This window comes from Vespula vulgaris, chromosome 5 (assembly GCF_905475345.1).
Source record: "Vespula vulgaris chromosome 5, iyVesVulg1.1, whole genome shotgun sequence".
In the NCBI taxonomy this organism is placed as follows: Eukaryota; Metazoa; Arthropoda; class Insecta; order Hymenoptera; family Vespidae; genus Vespula; species Vespula vulgaris.
This window is the reverse complement of record NC_066590.1, coordinates 285,859-308,738: the sequence shown is the minus strand read 5'-3', so window position 1 is coordinate 308,738 and position 22,880 is coordinate 285,859. Positions and strand designations below refer to the sequence as shown.

Below are 22,880 nucleotides of genomic sequence, written 5' to 3'. Positions count from 1 at the left end.
GAGACATTAGTCTTATTGCTCCGTCATTACGCACCTCGTTTCTACGATCGTTCCTATTAATATCGCCGATATTGCGTAAGAATCGCGTCGGTTAAATCGCCGAGACTCGAGGAGTCTCTAGGCGAATAGCGTGAACGCCCAGATAAATTCAATCTCGAGAATCCATTAAGTATCTACGACGCATTTCTCTGGGCCGCGTTACCCTAGCGCGCGTGGGTGCCCGGTAATGGGAAGTGCACATAGAAACCGTCCTGCCCATATTTGTCTACCATTCGTCTTTTTCAGGCGCGTTCTGTTCCACCTCGCAGCAGTGTGCTCGCGCGCACTTCCCTTACGAAGGACGCGACGCAGGTACTCACACGCGGACGTGGCTTTCGCTTCACGGATGCGCACGAGCGTGTGAGTACGTGTACAAAGCGTGCGGCGATCGACGTGGTCCAGACGTGACGAATGGCTGGCAGCGATCACGAGCGTCGATAAACATATTAACTCGCGTTAAGCCTACCAACGAGCAAACAGAAGAGCGCAGATCCGAATCGATCTCAGCGGGGCGAGCGAGCGAGAGAGAGAGAGAGACGATGAAATTTATTCAAATTTCAGGGACTTTAATCCGGCAAGTTGGTTTCTATATCTGCTCGATGTCATCGGAATCTCGAGGGTTACTTCGTGCCGCTCTAACGAACTACAATTTTCGGAGCAATATCGACGATCTCGTAGGGTGTAATCGCAAGAGATCGAATGGCGATGGCAAAGAGGATCGTAAACGTTAGCGCGCGTTCGCCAGCCTGTCGCTTGCAAACGTTTGCATTTCGAAGGTGTCTGAGAAGGTTCGTACGGTATACGGCAGTAAATTTTGCGTTAAGCCGAAGTAGAGGTCCGCCTGATTTACGCGTGTACGTAGTTGGTTTTGCTTTCGGATCGTCAAGCGTCGTCGCCAAAGGACGAGGATTTATCGGCGGTGGGTTTTGCCGGGTTTGGACCACTCTTCTGCTTCTTCGAGAAGAAATGCTGCAATCCGATTAGAGTTACGGCGAGATCGTTGCCAGGTATGATCGATGGAACAGGAACGTTTTCGCTCGAATTTCCACAAATTCTCAAAGGGAACGTAAATACTAGAAACTATACTGGAACGTGATACTGGAAAGATAGAGGATAAAAGACGAAGGAAAATGGCGGTTCTTCTTCCGTTTAAGAGAACTCGGTCGGTGCAATAAAGCAGAATGAAGGCGCGAGTACATTTGCCACGCAGCACGCGACGCCTTCGCGTAACAATGGGGATTTCATGACGCGTGGGTGAGCCTCGCGTTTATTTCGCGGAGAGGAGCGCGAAATCCCTTGTTTACAACCAGATGGCGTGGGACAAGTGTGTTTTCGCGGTCCTCGAATCGGCTTTTGTCTCGGCAGATTCTTTTTCCTGGCCACTTTTATCTCCTTTTTCTCTCGACCGTGAGCCCCTATTCTTACGCACGCGTACACGGATAGGTGGATACACGTGTACGTTAGTTCGCTGATGGCGACGGCGTAATAGGTTGGGTTTATACCTCGACGTATCCTTCCCTTTGCTTTTCTTGCTTCGAGCCAAGAAGACGCGGAGAAAGAAAGTCAAATACATACGGAGGGAAGAACAATATCGGCATTAGAACGCGGAACCATATATCAGCCTTAGCGCAGTCGCGTAAGCAGGATCATCGTCGTTTCGTAGGACGTCCGCTAAGGAGGAAACGAACGTGATAATCTTGGGAACGTCCGAGCTCTCACGCAGCACGTCTTTATCGTAGGCACGGAAATCTCTCTCTCTCTCTCTCTCTCCCTCCCTCGATCGGAGGGAGAGGAGATTTTTTTCGGACCTCGATCGTGATGCTCGGTTCTCTGTCGCGACTGACATTTTTATGTCCGGCCGATGGACCGAAACGGCTTTCGTGCGAGCACGTCGCGCGTCACGTCGCTCGACGCAAATTTACGATGATTCGCGCATCGATTGATTTTCACTCGCGGCACGAAAAGCAAAGGCGTCTGGCCTCGCGACTCTAAAGCGATTCTTTTTTAACGAATCGGACGAGTAGGACGAGTGGCATACCTCGAACTTGTATTAGCTTCTTATGAATACGCCTTACTGTCAAGCACAAGAGTGCTTGATATCGAGCGACTCATTCGAGTGCAGGAGTCATTATCGTTTTGAACTCGATCGGAGACACGACCTCGTCCGAGGGACGTAACGCGCGTGCACGTACATTACGTGCGATCGAGAGTCGAGCCCAAGGATTTTAAGTAGACTCCTGGCATCACCTCCGTCGAGTATCTCCTTCGGAAAATCATATTCTTTGGGATTTTATCGTATCTCGGTAAGGATTCGCGGTAACTCAAGCGCACACGCCGACACTTTGGAGGAGAACGCTTTCGATAAACTCGCCGTTTCGCCTTCGCACGAACATTCGTGGAACCATTTTTTCCTCGACTTCGACCAAGTCTGCGTTCTTTGTACGCGCGTGCCAACCTTCTCCTCTTTCCTTCGATCGTTTTTGCGTAGGTAAGACGAGCGTCGGGATAATAGTAATATTCAAGGAATGTAACGATCCCGTCCTTCGAACGGCTCGACCGAGACTCGTAATTTTTCGACTACCCACTGTGTCGCCTATATAAACAATATTTTCCGAGCCCGTCCGGCGAGGGTGACGTTCGTTTCTGGCGAGAGGGTAGCACGTGACGATTCCGCGACGACTTTCCTGTAAACGACTCTGCGACTGTCATTTATATTTTCGTGCGTCGCGCATTTCTAATTTGTATTTATTACAAACAGGATGTTCGCTGACCAGGAAGGAGAAATTATCGAGGTTTCGCTATTGCGAAAGCACCTGAAAACCGGTCGCATTCTGCTAATTGGCTAAACAGTGTAACTACCCCGACTTATGGCCCGATTTACATCGCCCATAAGAAATTTGTTGCTTCGCTACTCGCCACGACGACTCGTAAGAGAGTGAGGGGGGAGGGCTATTACTTTAATAGAATATTACTGCGACTATAAGAAAGTAGAGGAAGAGAGAGTAGGAGAGACGGTGGATCCGTTTCTCTCTTTTTCCTTCTCAATCGTACGAGATATTTGTTACTTTAGCTTCGATACCTCAATCATTATACGAACGCGTTTCCGACTCATTAACGATCCGGAATCGGTGCCTTTGAAACGCCGTACCACCGGCGCGTAAACTGCTCTGTCTGGCTCTCTCTCTCTCTCTCTCTCTCTCTCTCTCTCCCTCTCCCTCTCCCTCTCTCTCTCTCTCTTTCAACGTCTCCTTAAGCGTCTGTGACAATTTCATTCGAGTAGCGAACGCATTCGAGTGATTTTTTAACCATTATTGTGAGGCAAAGTGAAGCCGAGACATCGGCACGAAGGTAATTACGGGTATGCGACTTGCCGGAGTAATGAAATTAATCGTCGATTGCCGTAGATAAAATCAAAATTTAATACGGACGAGTTGGTGCACGTTTAATGGTAATTAGTTTACGAGCCTTCCATATTCCATATTTCCAGGAAAATATATCGTGACAGTTTTTCTCCAACGGATACTCTCCTCGAAGTGTTGGAACGAAAGAATTATCTTGACATTGTTTAACGATAACAAAAAAAAAAAAAAATATACAGAAAAAAGTTCGTAACGTGGGCACGCGAACGAAATCCCTTCTCGAAATGGTCCCGCCCTTTCGTAGCGAGGCGTCGGATCGTATCGGCGTGATCGATTAAATCGAAGACGTCGAACGGCAGTGGCCCCGTTCCGGCGGAGGCGGCCACGAGCCCTTTAAGGTCGCATTAATTGCTTGTGAAAACGCCCCCGCACGCAACCGAGACCCGGTTTTGCTACAGTTCATTAAGGACAACCCATTCGTTCGCCGGGTAACTCCGGTTGTGGATTTAATACCGCGCAAATAAATCCTCTCGAGGCGCCATCTTAAAAAGAGTCGGTTCGTGAGAGGCCCACGCGGAAGTTCGCTCCCCTTCTCTTTCAACGACTTTGCTTACCGAGTCATTCGCACGAGTTAGGAAACGAACGTAAAATTATAGGGCGTAGGGCCTTTTTGCGTTTTCGCGCGTCCGATCAAGATCGAGCAAAAGCCACCGTAATGAGAAACGACAGGGAGGCGGGTACGAATAGCCGAATGCGCACGGTTATTAAGATCGTCGATTAATTTTCGTGCGCTACTCGAGAACGCACCGTGAAATGCCCTTTCTAGAAGGTTTCTCAATCCTCAGCGATCGCCATATCGATGGACCACGAGCGTCTTAACCTATGCGCGATCGGGTTCCTTATCGGATCTCGATCACAATAAATTAATAAAGATCTTTTTTTTTTCGCCGTTCCCCGCGAGGGAGAAAGAGATGGGCCGGTCGCGATATTAGCGCTTTATTAATTTATTTTTTCTTTATTATGCGAACGAGTCGCGCAGTCCTTCGGTAATCAGGGATCTGTAATTAGTCGAACATGCTGTCTGTCCGTAGGGATTTATGCCGTGCCCTCGAGGGTAACTCTCTCTCTCTCTCTCTCTCTCTCTCTCTCTCCCTCTCTCTCTTTCCCTTCGTTCGACGTTCCTTCGATTCCTTCTGCCCACCAAAGGATGCCTCTCTCTCGCTCTCTCTTCCCCTCACTCTTCCTTCCTATTTGCCGAGGTTGTACCTTCGTCATCTTTGGATCTCCTTTCGTGGAAGAACGAATTCCTTTGCTCTTCTCCAACGTACCAACGGCGCGATCGTTCTCCAAGAGGAAGGGTAATTGTTGGTTCAAAGCAGGAAGCGTAAGCCCGAGGCGAGTCGCTTGATCGATCACTTTAGCGCCGTCTTTAGCGTGAGATCGACGTCGTAGAAAATTTCCAGATCGCGAATAAACGTATTTTTTCATCCTCCTTTGAGGGTACCACGTAGGTATATCGTGGTAGACGGCTTTGCGCGCAGTGCCCGGCCTCCTATCGTATCGAGAAGAATGCAGTGTTAGCGACGCTCGATATTTTCTACCACTCACGATCTTTCCTTCGAGCGTTTCCATCCTCCTTCTCGTCCTCCTTTTCAGAGTGTCCTTAACGAGCGACGCGTCCCGACAAACACGAGAGATAAGAATCTTAGCGAGCAGCGGCGCGTTGCTTCGCTGACTAAGTGGTTAACGGGATGAAGGATCTGGATCTTTGTCAGCCGTCAGGTTAGATTTAAAGCGGAGCTAAGGGCTGTCCGTCAATGACCACACGTTCTCAAGGGCGCTCTCTTCGTCTCTTTTTCCTTTTCCTTTTACGTACAAGTATAAAGGTTCCTTTGCAAGAATCCATTGTCCTCGTCGGGTTGATCCGCGGAGAGTGGTAGTACCGCTTTCGATCGATCTCGAAAAAGATCCTGAGAGTCTCGTCGAAACGAAGATTTAATCCTCGTTATGGCGGAGACGTACGAAAGATTGACGTCGTTGTATCAAAGACAACGACGCTGGTCTTACCGATTACGGTAACGACCCGTTGCGCGCAGAGCTCTCGATGATATAATTTTCCTTCAAGCATCATGCATCATTCCCCATTATAATCCTCGGCTGTCAGCCTCGCCGTCGCGTCTCCGTTAACTTATCGTTCCTCACAATGAGAGAGCGAGAGAGAGCCTCGTAAGCATTTTTCTCCGTGATACTTTAATTCCGACGTGTCCACATTTCCTTCGCCATTTACGTCCCGCTCTACGTACCACGTAAGTATGTGTATGTACGTACCTAGGTACGTTGTCGTCTGCTTATCGTCGAAATGACTTATCTTTTTCGCAAACGAACGAACAAGAACGTCGTCGCAATCTAAATGAAGTCCGCATCTTCCACTCTCAGGCGTTTTTATTAATCGCACGTATTTATTCGCGTTCCCGAATAGTCGGCTGGGAGGATCGTTAAAAGGCCGACGAGGCCACGGCACATGATACGAGGACAACGACGACGATTACGACGACAGCGCGTTTCTGGTTTCGCGTGAACTCGAGATCCGTAATTGGCATTGATGCCGCTTCTAAAATTCGAAATCACCGTGATTCGCCGCTGGTTTTCGCTCGCGATATCGGTCCCTTTCTCTTTTACTCTTCCTCTCGCTACACGTTCTCGCCTTTACGACGAGACGCGTCTCGTAAAGCGAGAATTCAGCTGCGATAAGAACTTCTTTTACTCCCGTCAACGAAACGTACACGTTCTAGCTACGTCGCTCGTACTCGAAATTACAAGTGGCTGCCGCTCGTTAAGCGTCCGAGATAAGATTCCTAATTGTTCGGTACGCTTAGTTCGTCGCATATTCGTACAGCCCGGACAAAATGGGCCACCTTCTTTCTTTCGAACTATTTCTTTCAACAATGAGCTTAGTAAATTAACAAGCTCCGAAGATAGGTCCTCGCTTCTTCCTACTACCGATTACGATCGTCTTCAACGGCGAGTTTCCGCTAAACCACGACTAAGATGGCTACATACATATTCAGTTTCAAGAGTCGTAAGCATGTTCTGCGTTCGAGGAAGAGTGCCAAGAGCGTTCACGTGTCCCATCTTTCTTTTCAAGATTACTCTTAGCTCTCGCAAGGCGTAGCCATTATTATCTTCCTCCTTGAGAAAAAGATGCCACGAGAAGGTACAGCTTTGCCGGCGTTTTATTTAATTTAATCGACTTTCGAGTCGACTTTAACATTTTTATTTTTCGATAACGACGCGTGCGCATGACGTTCGTTTTATGACGGATATCGCGCCGTAATCCACATTACAAGAGGTCTTCTTCGCGTGGCACCTTCGTAACATTGAGTTTTACAAGTATCCATCCGTACGTACGTAGATAGGTAAGTGCCGCAACAACACGGCGTTATTACGCGCTAAAAACATAACGCAAGGTAAATTCTATCACCGTGAACGACGCGAATGCGTAATAAACGCGCGTTCGAAGAGGCTTCGAACGTGCCGCGAAGGTGTCGGCGAATAGACTATTAAGTTACTTTCCAAGGGAAGACTAGAGTTACCGCGACGTCTCTCGTCGTCTCGTCGGAAGGATCGGTGGTGCTATCTTCGATTCGAACATTTCGATACGCATGGGAAAAGGTCTCATCGTTTATTCAAGGTCCAAGCTGAATCTCTTTCCAACGAATTCGAGCAACGATGAAAAACGTTCGCTATAGCGGAGGAAGGAAGAGGTCGAGAAAAGAAACGACGTTGCGGTTATGTCGGCGGCAGAGCCCGAGCGTATAAGCACGGCCCGTATGAAATACGACGAGAGGGAGGGAGGGAGAGAGAGAGAGAGAGAGCGCCTCGGGTACGAGACTTATGGCAAATACACGCACGCTTCTCGAAAAGGTACGCGTGTTCGTGGTCGAGCTCCGTCGTCTCTCTTTCTCTTGTCCGTTTTCTTACAAACTGCATCTTTATGCAAGTAGTCGCGTGTTCCGCGCGTTCTCGTTACTTTCCTCCGCGACTCCCGCTCGTTGCACGTATTCCGTGCCATATACACGGTTACTAGCCGCACGCGGGCAGGAGGCCTTTATACGGCTTTGTAGTGGGCTCGCAATACACGATAGTAACAGCGTTAGCAGCGAAATCGACGACACATGCGCCCACACCGCTTGCTCGATCGGATTCAGAGATCGCTTCCGGCGATATTACTAGCTCGCGAAAACGTTGCCACGAATCGATACTTTGCGATATCTCGCTCTCGCCTTCCTCCTCCTCGCCGATCCACTCGCGCCATTTACGTATCTATCGGATATTATTAGGATCCGTTTCGTAGGAGCGAGAGGTACGCGTCGAAGCGCGATCGTCCTTTCCACTGCGAGCGCCGTATCGCTCTCGACAATGGCATTACTTAAATCCTCTTGACAAATACATAAAGGCTTAACGACGCTGCCATTACGGCGTGCTCGCACGCGAGCTCTCGCAAGTTCCCGCGGACGAGAGGCGAGCTTTCGAGCTCCCTAAGAAGAAGCCGGGGGCGACGTTCCTCGTAACTCATCTTCATCGAGCCGTCATCGAGTCGTCTTTCTTCCACGATTACTTCTCTAGGAGGTGGGTATGCTCCAAGCGTTCGTTACGAACGCTCGCTCGCTCGTTCCTCTCTACGATATTTTTCTTAATTTTCGTGTATCCGTGCGCCGTAACGTTACGGGACCGCGTTCGTGCAAGAAAACGTTCGTCTTTCTGTTTCTCCGTGGGTGCTCGAACGGAGACAGATCTCTCTTTTCTTTTTCGTCCTCGTACTCGACGAGCCAGACCGCGGCAAGGTCGTCTGAAACAAAGTGCCGCATTAGCGTTCCTTGTCCGTATTGTTAACGAGCCATGCAAATCGATCCATTCGTTAGCCGATCAGCCGACGCTCGCGGTAGCGCGTCTCCTCTTTCCCTCGACATATTTTACTCCTCCTCGGCCGACGATTTGTCTTCCTCCTAACTACCTCGTCGACGACAAGCTCTTTAACAAAATTATCGCCTAGATCGCCGGCCTTTCTCTCCTTTGCGTCTGTGCCGAAAATATATATCGCGAAGCGGATATATTAGCGGTGTAAGGAGAGAAAAAAGAGCGAAAGGTGTCAAATTCGAGGTGTAAGAGTTCGAGCTCGTACGAACGTAAATATCAACGAGGTTCGATCGTATCCGTAAAGACGTTAGAAATCGTCGAATGTAAACAGATTAATCTCGATACCACGCCCTTGCCGATGGCACGGCGTGTAAGGACGCAGGCACGCACGCATTCGGTCGATAGCGGTACGCCGACGAGGAGCGTGGGCAACGGAACGACGATTCGCTCTGGCCGTCGTTCATTCTGCCAGTCTCTCACGAGAGTACCATGGACTTAATGTTCCATGGACGAGAGAAGAAGGAGCCGAGCTCTTTTGGAAAGGATCGCGTGCTAGGTGTAGATTCGAACGAGCCGGCTGAACGAGAAATCTCGTTGAACCGGTGACGATACGGTACGGCGCTTTTCGCGATACGTTCATTAGAGTCAGTCCTCCTCTCTATTACCATTGCCGGTTATTCTCGCGCGAAGAGAAGAGTGCGGAGATACACAAAGGGTGCGCGAGCCACATTCCCTTCGTAGAGAGCACGTGGGAGTACGCGAGAAAGGGGGAGAGAGACGGAGAAAGAGAACACCAACTCGATATCGATCCTTGTGTTTCATTATCGCACCTCGTTAACTCATCTAACGAGGACTTTATCGGCTCGTAATGAAGATGTAAATTTCTACGGTTAGCACGGACTCTAACGCGTTTCTTCGAGCGCTCGCGTTTCTTCGCTTATCGCTCCTCTCCTTTATACGCGCCTTCGATTTGCCAGTATTTCCGATTACGCTCGAGAGATCGTATCGACGCGCGAACGAGTTCGATGTATTAACGTTTTCGTATTACAGCTATCCCGTTAACGGCCGTTTGAACGCGTCGCTTCGATTCGCAGGATCGTAAATCAAATCTCCGTTCTAAGGGCAACTACCCCCCCCCCCTCTCTCTCTCTATTTCTCTCTCAGCATTAGATTTTCGCGAGATTCTCCTCGATGATTGCTTTATGTCTCTTAACTTTACGACTATCTCGTGGTACGCGGAATCACCTCGTTTCTCACAGGTACGCATACAGCCGGAGAAGCTGCACGCGTCCACCGAGAAAGAGGAAGAGGAGGAAGAGCAGGAGGAGGAGGAAGCGGAGGAGGAGGTACTAACTCTCCCCGTTCGCGAATCGTTTTCTACGCACGTTCGAAACTCGAGACCATATCTGGTTGGCGGAACAAGACAAGACAAGAATCTCATTTCATCCACGCCCAACTCGGCCGCCGTGCCGTGTGGCATAACATTGTCCGTGTGGATATAAATATCCACGGAAATTATGATGTACTATAACTGACGACACCATAGATCACTTCACTGCCGTTCCCACTTTCTCTCTCTCTCTCTCTCTCTCCCTGCTTTGGTCTTGGAAACGATTATCATAAATAAAGGAAATTCGCATCTTTTCGCGTATACGCCGTCCATGCTTACGACGGAGCTCGTCGATAGTCGAGCTATTAACTTTTTTTAGATACAAGATTGCTCGTTAAAACGGATTCTTACAATTTCATGGGTGATACGGTATCAAAGGGAACGCCCGTTTTATAAGGGTACGGAGAGAGAAGGAGAGAGAGAGAGAGAGAGCGATCCTCTCCAGAGGGGGGTCGATTCGCTATGGCATTATCGATCGCCATCAATTACGCCGGGAAGCGCGAGAGATCGTCGCTCGTTAAGCGGATATCGATTAGATCGCCTTATCTCGTGGGTTCGCACGATGTGTCACCCTCGAGTCGTCAGAGGTGTGGGTGCGTACGTGTGGGCGCTTTACCATCGACGCGCGCACGCGATCCTACGAGAGCCGATGAAACGTCGACGGACCGATATGCTTTATTGTTTCCCATCGTGGATGAGACGATGCGACGAGTATAGATTTATATCTTTATTTATTATCGTAGACGGGAAATGTGTGCGAATATACGCGGAATTGCTAAAGAGGATTCGTTATTTTCGACAGAAATATTTTATTACTTCTTATCTCGATCGCTCTTACGTTTTCCGATATCCGATAATACTCGGATTTCTACGAAGAAACTATTTGGCGAGCGTCCCGTACGCGTACGTACGATTTACGTCAGTCGAACGAACGAGCGAACGCACAGAAGCCGTGCGTAAGTGTGCCAACGGCACCTACACGCAGCATGTCGCAGGAGCAGGCGCGCGCGCGCGCGCGTGCACGATCCGAGAGAGAGAGAGAGAGAGAGAGACGCGGGACGTATAACGAACCGCCTTACGAGGAAGCGTTCCGTCTCTCTCGCTCGTTCGCACGTTGGCCCGCCTTCGTCGGCTCTCTCTTTCTTTTACGGACACACAGAGACGCACGCGAGCGCGCGCGCGCACGCTTCATCTCGGCTCGTAACACTCGAACACGCTACTCGCGCACGGCTACGTACACGAGACTCACGCATACGTTCTCTCGCTCGTCGCTCGCTCTCTCTCTCCCTCTTAGTCCCTTGGTCTAAGGCGACTTACGCCTACACGTTGTAGTTGCAGCATCCACACTTAGCCCTCCTCAGTCCAGCGCGTGCCTCCACGCGACCAACCACCACCTCACCACTGTGCTCTCCTCACTCTACCGCTTCTTCTCTCCTTGGAATATCGAGCGGAGCGCCATCGATTTTTCTACGTCGATCTTACGATCGATTCAATCGAACGTTTCCGAGTTTTAAGTTTTGATCTCGTTTATGTCGAGTCCAGCCGGACGGTTCGGCGAACGAACGATCATTTTTTCGAGCATTCGCGACGGTGCGTACATGGTATCGTACTTTACGGGACCCCGTGCGTCGCGCTTTCGCGCGCGAGTGTACGATAGAGATCGGATAAGAATAGTGGAATCGTGTAATTGGTTTGTGCTTCGTCGTAAATTCCGAGTGCTTCGTAATCTCGTGTCGCTTTCTTAACGAGCTGATAAACGAGGGATAAGCTCCAGCCGGAGGATCGCACGTGTCGACGTCGCGTCCGTCGACGTAGCGCGCAGCGACATCCTCGTCGGCGTCGTCGCCTAATCGTACACGGATGGGACAAGGAACAAGTCGCGCGAGTAGGAGAACCGAGGAGAATAGTTTTCCATCGATTTGCCAATCGAATCGCGTTTAGTGGCACTTGCCACTCTCGGGAGAAAGAGCAGGAAACGAGGTACGCGGATTGGAAATCGGCGAGAGCGTGGGTCGACACGCGGCGCCAACCTGTTGCTCAAGATCACACGACCAGCGTGGACGGTTTCGTTTCCATTTAGAGGAATCTCTCCTCTCGCTCTCCTGCCAATCGTCGCGACTTTTCGCGGAAATCGACGGAACGAGAGCGATCGAGACTAGATCCGTTCTTTCCTTTTCTCGTCGAGTAGGAGAGAAAGTTCCTGGCCTACCGAAATCGTCGTTTCTTGATATCGACGAGACGATGATTCACTCGTGACGTACGGTCGAATCTCTGGAACTCTCCAAGTACGAAAATGAATCGTTTAAAAGTCAGCTTCCTTTTGCTTTGGAGCGGCCTGATCGTTCTGGAAGGTCTCTCGACCAAGGAGCTACTCGAATGTCGCGCGAATCTGACCGCCGCTATTAGGAACGACACGATCTTCCTGAAGAAGGTACATCAGGCCGAGTATATATTTACCGGGAAGATGAAGGAACTGCGAAAGGGACAATTGCACGTTCGCGTGAAGAGAGCGATCAAGGGCGCTTTGAACGGCACGCTCGAGCTCGCCTTGAACGACACGTGCAGTCTCTACATAAGACGAAGTTACACCGGTATATTCATGGCGAGACACGAGCACGGACTCGGCGAATCTCGAAGGTCCGACAAAATCGTGATGCACTTTGGACCGGTGCCGTTGACGCTCGCAAATTTGGACAGACTCAACGCCGCCGTAAGAGGTAACACGACGATTCTCTTTCGACGATCGATCTCGTTCGATTTTTCTTCCCGCGCGCTTTGCCAAAGAACGAAAAGGCCGTTTTCGTTCTTCAGCGCCTCGACCAACGTCGACGCTACGCCGGACGCGGCCCTTACGGGCTCCTCCTCCTCCTCCGGAGCGTCTCGGAATCACGTGGACGGGGGACCCACGGCTTCCTCCGGGCTCGATTAGGAAAAATTAATGGCGGAATTATAAGATAGAAGTTAAGAGACGTTGGTTACTCCGAGTAACGGAGAAACAGAGAGAATGATTTATTTAATAAGCTGGGATTAAGTGCGACGTGTATCTACCTCTTATATCCTTCGGCGATACGTCGTAGGTATTTCTTTCTCGCTTGTTCTTTTTTCCTCTTTCTCTTCTCCTTCACTTCAAAGAGAAACCCTTTACGAGCGAGAGGTGTCTCAGCTCGGGTGTCGCGCTCGTTTCCACGGGATATTAAGTGCCAAGATAATCGTTTAATCTCGATAAACTTACAATACGTGGGAACGTATAATTGCGTTTTTCGCTCGTATTTACCTGTACGCGCTACACGCAGAATCTTTTTCGCTTCCGTACGTCGAACGATTTGCATATCGATCGATCCTTCCGCGAAGGCCGCTGCTAAGGATCCGCGCGACTTTGACGAAAGCCGTCGAGCGTAATTGCGAGTTTTTCCTCGGTGCGCCGCGAGCTAAATTCAAATTAGTTTCGAGCGTTAAAGTCCGTAGCACGGACACCGCGCGTCGATCAAAGCGACACGGAAGTATTCGCCGGCGATAACGAGAGAGGAAAATCGAGATCCTCCCGTTTAGACCGGACGGGGATACGAACGCGGTAAGATTTCCGTAGTACGTTGCGGGCTCTATCTTTTTACGGTTTGTTTCTTGCCAATCTTATCGTACGTTTCTTCTTCGAAAGTTGGACGGAACCGCGTGCGCGGCCAACGTGGGAGTAGCTTATCACCGGGCAAAACGCTTTCTCGCGCAAACGATTTCCATTAAATTTCCATTAAATCATCATTAACGATGGGTGCTTGGACGGCGCTATACAGGGGATATATAGACGAATACGTATAAGATATTGCGTCTGCATCGAGCTATTCGTTTTCACGTACGCGATCTCCTCGCCTACCAAATACTCGACGAGTTTTTACGTCGTGATAAAATTCTGTCATTGACAAATCGCCGTTCTTGGAAAAAGTACGCGATCGCGTACTAGGAAAATCGACGATATAAAGGACGAGTCGATCGAAAAGTGTAAAAGTTGGTCAACGGCGGCAGATAGCCTAATAAGACGCACCTAGTCCAGGAGAGTAGATTCGGAGCTGCGGCGCGCGACCGTAAATGCGCCAACGCCGTACTATAAATCGGATCATAAACGCCAAACGCCTAAACGGACGCAATTTATATGCCTCTCTCTCTCTAGGCGATCGTGCGAGAAATTTATCCGTTGCTCATCGAGCGCGAAGCGCGATAACCGATATTATCCGTAGCACCTGCTCCTATCGCTCTCAGAAATCAGCGTATTATCTCTCGCCGTTTTCCTCGGAGATCGGTACGATCGATAGATCGATCGATCGATCGTTGGGAAACGCACTACCTGCGACACACCTGGTCCTCCGTACCCTCACGATACTTGCTACGTAACGCGCATGCATATTCTTGCGCGCTCGCTCGCATACTTATTCCCCCGCCTCTCTCTCTCTCTCTCTCTCTCTCTCTCTCTCTCTCTCTCTCTCTCTCGTCTCTTTCTCGCTCGCCCACGTACGCGCGTACGCGCGTACCTACGTAGCCTCGCGTCGCACGTTTGACGAGCGTTTTCAATGCGACAGTCAGACCACGGCATTTCTGCGTGGACTCGCGAATCCTCAAGCCGATTCGAGTCCTCCGTACCCGACGAGACGTACCGACTCTCGGCCGGGGATCGGCATAATACGGGCCCTGCCCACGCGTTTTGCCAGGCCGTGCCAACTCAGACACGCCCAAGCGACATAACGCGGCCCAGGTGCGCCCGATTTCGCCGATTTTTACGTTTTTACATTTTTATCTTTTCTCTCTTACTCTCTCTCCCCCCTCCCCTTCCCCCTCGCCTTATCTCCCTTCCGTCACACTTTATCGAAATTCTCACGCTCTTACGTGCGTATTCTCGTCGAGTCAACCTTGATCCGCTTTTCTTTCATCTCGAACTCGTAGGCATCGAGTATCAGCGATATTTGCAAGTCGATCGAATATACGAACATACGACGTATGTTCAACGTTCCAGACATCCGAGCCGTCGCGTCCGTTGAGATATCGAGGATGGATCAGCGATCGTAAGGCGACCATTGTTGCTGCGATACGCTTCGAATAATGCGCCGTGTACGCGTACGCCGTTTTCAAAACGATAATTATGTTCGCGCCTACGCGCGAACTGTCTCGCGCAAGACGGACGACGACGATGGCTCGATCGAGATACTATCGAACGATTCTCCTTCGAACGAAGATGGGAAGGCGAGGAGAGTCGGCCGGAAGCGTGTCATAGGACAAGGATCGTTTGCCGATTATAACTCGACGTCCTTTTTCTTCCGTTCTTTTTTCTCGACGAAATTAACTCGAACGACTTGGCCTAATTGCGCGACAACAGGCTCGGCCGCGATATTAAAATTTAATTCGAAGTAATGAAAATCATCGACTTTGGTGATATTTCTTGAAATAATAGGCCCGATATTTTGATCGCGCATTTTCAAGCGTGACGAGCACCTCCATAAATTACTCGGCAGTAGCCTCGATAAATCGAATGCAGATTAAATTCAGCGAGCGGCGTCGTGGCCTTTACGAGATCGAAAATCGCGGAGCTCGGAGCTGCGTGCAGACTCGACGACGAATCCTCTCGGTTGGGCCGAGCAGAAGGACGTCTATCGGTAATTGCAATTTATAACGGGCGGTAACTTAATGGAGCGCGTCATTTGTCGCGGCGTGAATCGCGACAACGCGTCGACCGAGATCAAAGTCGGCCGTGCGACGCGCATCGAAATCTGGTTAATCTAATAATTGGTCGCGAGCAACAGCCGTGACGAACGCACTCGATTACTTTTTATTGTTTCTTCCGTAAAGATCATCGGTGCGGTTAGTTAAAAAGCGAAGAATCGACGCGCTTCGCCTTCGATCGGATAACACAAAGCGCTCCGGTATTTTCGAACGGAACTCGAAATGCTTGAAGGAGCAAGGCCGGTATTGATAAGTGTGATTTTCAATGTGCATACATTAATGTATACATCATTTGTCAAAGGACGCGGACCCGACGGAGCGCGCTCGTACGAAGGCTGATCCTTCAGGATTAGTCGTTGGGTTGTTGCTCGGCACGGTTTACCAGCGTCTTCCTCGTGTTGCTCGTGCATCGGTAGGCGGCTGATTGCGCCGAGAGCGCGTGTATGCACCGGCCGCGCATTATGCACGCTTTGTAAGCCGAGCTGCTGAAAAATTAGTCGCTTTCGCTCGCTCGCTCGCTCGTCTTACCAAAGATGTAACTTAATACGAGCGCGTTGCTTTGTCTCGGCGAAACGAAAAGCTTGTCAACGAATCCTTTCGCTTTTTCATCGGAGTTTCGGAAAGAGAATAGCCGGGTCAGAGCGATCTTCCTTTTGTTTTGCCATTCAACTTTAACTCGCGCGGATACAAAATAAATGTATAAATTATATCGTTCGCCGACGTGGGAACACGACGCTTCACGAACGAATACTCTTTTATTGTATTCTATTCTATTTCGTTATAATCTATTCTCTTCTCCCTTTGCGCCTGGCTACGTTTCAGCCCATATTATTTATAAGCCGGCTATTTTATCATGCCTCATAATTATTCAGTTCGGCTCTTTGTCGCTCCTCTCTTTGGTTATTTTCTCAGGCGTCTCGTAGCTCGGTCGGGCGACGACGAACGTAATTGTTCTTTCCGCTCGTCCTCCATCGGAGATAACGAAACGACGACGATTTCAAATACGCGCGTTCCCGGACTGGTGAATCTACGCCGGCCTTACTCTCGTTCGATCGAGTTTCTCGTCAGATCGCTCGTCTTAGCCGAGCTACGAGCACCGGGAGCTGACCCTTCGCTTCGACCTTTCGACAGGCCGTAGAGAAAAGCAAGAAAGGGGGAACTTTCGGCTATAAAATCCTCCCGTTGAATCACGAAAAGAGGGTCTTAAAAAATCTGTTTTCAATTTATTTCGGCATATGGGAACGGTAAATTCTCGATATCTCGATGCTCACCGCACGCGAGCGTTCCCCCTACGAAAATCGACCGAAAATTTTCTCACGGTCGGAAGTTGACTCGTGAGGAACTTGAAAGGAACGCCCGACGGAGGCGTCGAAAAAAAGCACTCAAATTTATCGCGAGAAATACGACAAGACGTGGCACGACGAGAGCTTTAACTCAAACCGTAGCGATAATTAAGTTTGAACGTAGTAAAACGTTCTCGGAAGGGAGAAAGAGACGATTCGTTCGTTCGTCTCGCCGACCAGACGAATCGTTTTTCGAAAAGCTTTCTTCCGATCGGAAATAAGGCCTTATCAAGGAAGTTATTAAAATCGGATACGCAACGTTTCGATCCGATCTCGACGCGAGCCTGTCATCGAATTGGATACCGATTCGTTCGTTTTCCGCAACCTCTTCGGTCGGGCCATTAATTCGAGCGCGTGTCACGATATTTACGGGGGTGTACCGCCTCGTCAGATCCCTCTTCTTTTCCCGACCTCCTCTCGTCAATTAGTCTCTCAACGTGCTCTCGCGCGGCCCACAATCCTCCACCTTTTCTCCTCTTTTCATTTCTCCGCTTGCAACCTTTTCTTCTCCTTCTCTAACCCCTCCAACCTACTCCCGTTCGTTCTTTGGTTTTCTTCGTCCCACGAACGAGTCGGTGGCTCGTGTTTTATTTCGAGCGAGCCTTTATATTCCTCGGTCCGTGTTACATATTGCTGTCTCACCGTGACGCGAAGGACCTTTCTCTCTCTCTCTTTTGCACGCCTCCGACTACCGACGCTGCCACGATCGTCGATTCTGTCCTTTCGAGTCTTTCGATGTTTCTTTTCTATTTCTCGTGACTGCCTTTAGAGAGAGAGAGAGAGAGAGAGAGAGAGAAAAGGGGGAGAGAGTAGCCGTGGTATCTTGTCCACCACCGAGAAATACCCTACAAGATCCTCGTAAAAGGCGTTATTACTATTATTACTATTATTGCCATCATTATCGAACGTTATTGTCTCGTCCCAGGATATAAGCTCATGCCGCACGCTTCGGAAGAGAGAGGGAGAGAGAGAGAGAGAGAAATCGTGAGTCTCGTACCGAGCCACCGATCGGGATGGATTCCCCCGATCGGAGTTGCCGTTACCAGGTATAATATACGACCGAGCTCTCCCGATACTTATCTTCTAATGACGCCGCTTTACGATCGTGACTTTATTCTCCTCTCTTCCGTATCGGGCGTGAATCGCGTTAATCGCACGAGTTTCATGGCACGACGAGCAAGTCGAGGAAGAAATTAGAAAGTAGCGACGAGGAACGTGCGATCTGAATCTTTCTTTCGTCAATTGATTAAAACTGGACGAGAGGTTTTTATCGAGAAAACCGGAACGATCGATATCGGCCGGACTCGGTCTTCGATCGAGCGGTCTTGTTAAAATTAGTGATATCGAGGACGTCGGTGCGTCGCGATCTCTCGTAGAAGAACGACGAGCTCCGATCGAAATAATCGTGAAGCTTTCGATCACGGGACGATTTCGATCGGAATGCTCGCGCGGACACCGTACCGCGTCAATTAGACAGATCGGAATCTCGTTTTCGCATCGAAGGATCGTTAAGGACGCATCGCTTCGTCGCTTCGGCCGTACCGCCCGAGGAACTCTAGTACGCTTCTCGGCCGTGGGCTGCTTTTAACGACGATTTTGATGAATTTAGTCGGATTTAATTAGGAGTCGCGTATTTTCGTGCCCCGTTAACTCAAAGCCCTTGCCCGGGCTACAATTGGTGGACCCTAAGAATCGAGTTTTGCATGCCTCCAGGACAAAGCCATAAAATACCAAGCGTAACAGCTTTCAATTACGAGTCCCCGTATCGTGCGCATGAGTTCGCCATAGCGCGAGCCTCTAGCGAGGCCGCTCGTGCGACCGAGAGGAAAGAGCTAAGAGCTAAATTCTCTCGCTCGCAACCCCTCAAATTGCACCTCGTCGGATCGGCACGGATCGGTTACCTCGAGGTACTCGACCCCTCTTACTTACGCGATCTATGCCGTCTGTCGTCGATCGAACCGTTCGACAAAAATCGCGTCCCGACTTTGATCTCGCGCGATCGAACGAAAATCTTTTTATCGCCTTCCACGCCTCTCGAGGGTTCGAGATTATTCTTACGCCTCGTACCAAGAGCGCATATGAATTTCAAATGATTCCTCGTCGGTGCGCTATCGAGGAGCTCTCCGCTACTTTTTCCCGGCTGAGTTATGTCGAGATATTACGAGCTTTAAAGGTCGTCCCGCGCTTGATTGGTGTCGCGGAGGTTGTTGCGACGGTTGTGCTACTCGCGCTGATGTTATACGAACGACGAAAAAGGACGTGAGTGACGGGTCGCATGGTAATTGGCGATTCATCAAGCCGCGACAAGACGCGGACCTGCTTACCGTGCTGCTAACCGCTCTTCTCGAGGACACGACGTGACTTTGCCGAGAACCCTCTCTCGGAACACTTTGTCGACGAAAATGTTTGTCTAGGAGAAAACTGAGCGAGCATTCCTCTCTCTCTCTCTCTCTCCCGTTTTTCGTTCTTCGAGCATCCACTCGAGAGTCATCGTGACTTTCTTCTTGGCGTAATTATTTCCTGACTTTCCGCGGAGACTTCGAACTTTGAGAAAGTAAAATTGAGCGTCGCGAGTGCACGTGACAACGAGAAACGTACGTTAACCTTTAACGATCGTCGCTCGAACCGTTTATCCTCAGACGCGTTCACGACAGTCATTCCCCCTGTCGATCGATCACCGAAAAGACTCGAGCCTCTCCGCGTCTTCTGGTCTTCTCTCTTTCACCACCTACGTCCTTTTTCAAGCACAAAAATGATATTCAAATCGTCGACTCTCAGCCTTTCTTCTCTTCTTAGAAAACAAAACAGTGGGTGGAATACCATGACAGCTGCGACTCTCCTCCTCTTCCTGCTGTCCCACCGTCGCTGCTCGTCGAGAGATCCGACGATGGTGGGTGGAATGTCGTAGATGCGCCGGACTCTCTCTTTTCGGCGCCGTCGTTATTACAAGAACCAGTTTCTGTTTTCTCGAGAAAATTAACATTCCTCTCTTTCTCTCTCCCCTCGTATCTTCCGTCTTAATCTAAAGCGATCTCTAAACGCTGTAAAAATCTGACAATAGATCTTGGCGTCATCGCTTGGCTCCTTCGTATTCGAAAAGGATCGGCAATAAACGTTACGGATTCGAAGGAAAGTCGCGTGTTCCCAACGATGATTCGTTCGGAAGGCAGCCTCCTGCGTCGCGATCGTTTCGAATCTCAAGGCAGGTCCGCGTCTATACGGAACGTATATGTAGGTACAAGTTAATCGAATTCACAACCGGCAGGATCAATCGGACCACTTTCGATGGCGCGAGAAACGATAAAAGGGAACGGACTTTCACGGATCGGCTTTGGCCGTATCGCGAGATAAGGTCTAATCGTCGGGTCCCTTTTAACGTTTCGTATCGCGCGAGGCTAAACGTTTCGCTGGAACCGAAAACTCGTCGGCGAGGTATGCGAACGCGCCGTTGGACTCACGGATGAGACAAGTTCTCTCTTCGAGACCGTAGCAGCGCGCACGCATGCACACTTCGAATACCGTGCCGTTAGTCGTCGAGTGCGTTCTCACCTTCTGGCGTCTTTCTAAATACGCGAGCGTATACTCTTATCGTGACTCGGAATTGACTTTTGCCTCGAAGGAACGAACTACTCTCTCGAAAGGCGAGTGCTCGCGAGGAATTTTGTTTATCGTTCGTTACGGAGAGCAGCGGTACTCTCTGCGTAAGAGCAAGGGGACACTTAAAAAGAGAGTCGAGTCTCGAAAGACGCCCGCCTCGTACGAATCTTCGTTCCGGACTCGCCGCTGTCCGCCAAAGTCCCACGTAATTTATGAAATATAAATCCAAAGAGAAAGCAACCCTCTAAGAAACTCGACCACACCCCACCACGCCTCTCATTTATGTCCCGACTACGCTTCCTTTCACCCCTCTTTAAAACTCCTCCTTTCCGCTTCGATCGTACCGCGATTCCCGTGTCCTTTTTTGCCACGAGCCTCCTTTGTTCTTTCATCTCGACCCGTCCGTTTGTATCTTTCTCGTGTCCACTCGTAGCACTTTCGAGTGCTGTCAGGGAGCGCGAGGAGAGAGAGAGGGAGCCATTAAAACGGCTAAGAGAAAACGAAGAGAGAAAGAGATGGAAGGGAATAACTAAGTCATTTGTTTGGCGAATCGATTTTCGAGTCTCGAAGCCCTTCAGCCACGATGCTATGTTCATCGATGGCTACTCGATCCTTCCGCTCGCTAATTGCCTCTCGTCTTACGTCTCTCTCTCTCTCTCTCTCTCGATCAACTTGGCAGACTCGCAGATACGATTTCGCGGATTCGTCCGTCTTCTCGAAACGATGCTCGAAACGAGCGCCGACTTTATCGCTCGTCTTTCGTTTAGAACGTGGCTCCTTTACTCGCTTCGTTTTCTCCATTCTGGCACCTCGGTTTGGCGCATTAATAACTCGACGTTTTCGAATTCATAATTATTTTTTGCGGTTGGCACGAGGATCGACCCTTGGGTGGCGGCGCCTTCTTCGTAGGAACGGTCATTAATTATTATACCCGACGGAGAAATAAGGGAGGCGCGAGGAGACGTTGAGTCGGTAGTGGGCAGATAGGGAAAGAGCGTGTGCGTGCGTGCGTGTGAAAGAGGGAAGACGAAGACCAAGCCGAGAGAGGACGAATAGAGAAAAGAAAAATAAGTCGACCGTAGGGAGTAGGGTGTAAAGCGACGACCGTAAAAATGGGTGAGGACAGATCTTGGATTGGGTTCGTTTCGCGAGCCCTTTGCTTTCTTAAGCCAAGTACGATCGAAGAAGGAAAAAAAGAAAAACGAAGAAGGAAGAAAAATAAAAAGGAAAGACGATTCCGTCGATTCGTGTCCGATTCTATAAACTGTTTTTTTTTGTTCTTTTTATAACAGCGCGTTTGTTTTCTTTTTACTTCTGAAAGTAAATATTTAAGATTAGACTCAAAGTCCGACTCTATTTTGATGGAGAAAATTACACGGTATGCTCGGACAGTATAATGAAATTCGATTGGCCTCTATCGTCGTATCTAATGGTTGGGGTTGGACGGTCGTTGCCGGCACGTCGTCCCGTGTTCTTTCTCGACAAGGAGGGGTCTCCTCCCGGAGGAGGGCTAGCGTGGGCGGGTCGTTTTTGGGATCCCTGGAATGTCACGGGTTATTACGTGAATTTACCGTGAATTCTGTATTAGCTCTGTCTCTCTCTCTCTCTCTCTCTCTCCGAGGCCAAGTCGACGGAGCTTTACAACCTGCGATTAGGTATCGATATATCGCGCCCCGGTGGTCCGTCTATTTCGTCGAGACGTAAATCGAACGATTTTATCGACGCTTACCGTGCCACGAACTCGACGTTTGCCGCTTTGCATTTCGTTCTTCTGATATCGGCCCAAGTTTATAGACGTAATCATATAAATCAATACGGAAAGGCCTTCGGACAGGCCTTCCGAGAAGATATATCCGACGCAAAAGATCTATTTTGCTATTTTGTTAGACCATCGTGATATATCCTATCTCGATAGATATATACGTTTGTTTAATAGCCCGTTCAAATAATCGAAGCGTGTCGCTCGCAACTAACTCGAACCCTCCGATAACTTTGTCATCGAAGTTTCGAGTTTCTCTCTCGGTTACGTCGGAGACGACAGGTCGAGTAGATGTTTGGTATTGGTATTAGTATTACTGTCAGCCTGGCTGTCATTGAGCTTGGATCATGTTCGTTGCAGTGCGGTATAAGCCCGCGTATCGTGACTTTATACAGTGTTCCCGTTGGTAATACACAGGCGAGAAGTGGAACGCACGATATCTCGATTGGCCGACAAACTGACGGATCGACAGGTGAATATACAGATTACAAATAGTCGGTTAGGAAATTATCGATCGATCTGACATCCACGGTGGCCGGTGGTATCGTCGAAAACCATCGGCTGCGTCTCGGTTGCGTCTTCCTCCTTCTCATGAAGAGATCAAAAGGAAAGCAGTTGCTCTTAGTGAATTACGATCTCCGGCGATTCTTTTTTATTTTGCCTCTTACTCTTCTCCCTTTTTTCCTTCCCGTCTACCGGCTCCGACGTTTCGTCAATTCATTTATACTTCATCTTTATACGATGCTCGTAATTAATAGCAAAGATATGACGTA

The 22,880-nt window shown here is 49.5% G+C and overlaps 1 protein-coding gene and 1 long non-coding RNA gene across 4 annotated transcripts in view; one reads left to right on the top strand and one right to left on the bottom strand.

Moving 5' to 3' along the window:
* The window catches only part of LOC127063807 (uncharacterized), a 193,766-nt gene that overhangs the window by 25,159 nt on the left and 145,727 nt on the right, over nt 1–22,880 (bottom strand). The window lies entirely within an intron of this gene.
* The window catches only part of LOC127063793 (agrin-like), a 235,553-nt gene continuing 223,737 nt past the window's right edge, over nt 11,065–22,880 (top strand). For 2 of the 3 annotated variants that reach the window (XM_050993989.1, XM_050993988.1), the window contains exon 1: nt 11,065–12,422. In XM_050993989.1, coding sequence (XP_050849946.1) covers nt 11,999–12,422 — 424 coding nt within the window. In that variant the 5' untranslated portion in view covers nt 11,065–11,998. The remainder of the gene's footprint in view (nt 12,423–22,880) is intronic. The other variant, XM_050993982.1, reaches the window with a different exon arrangement.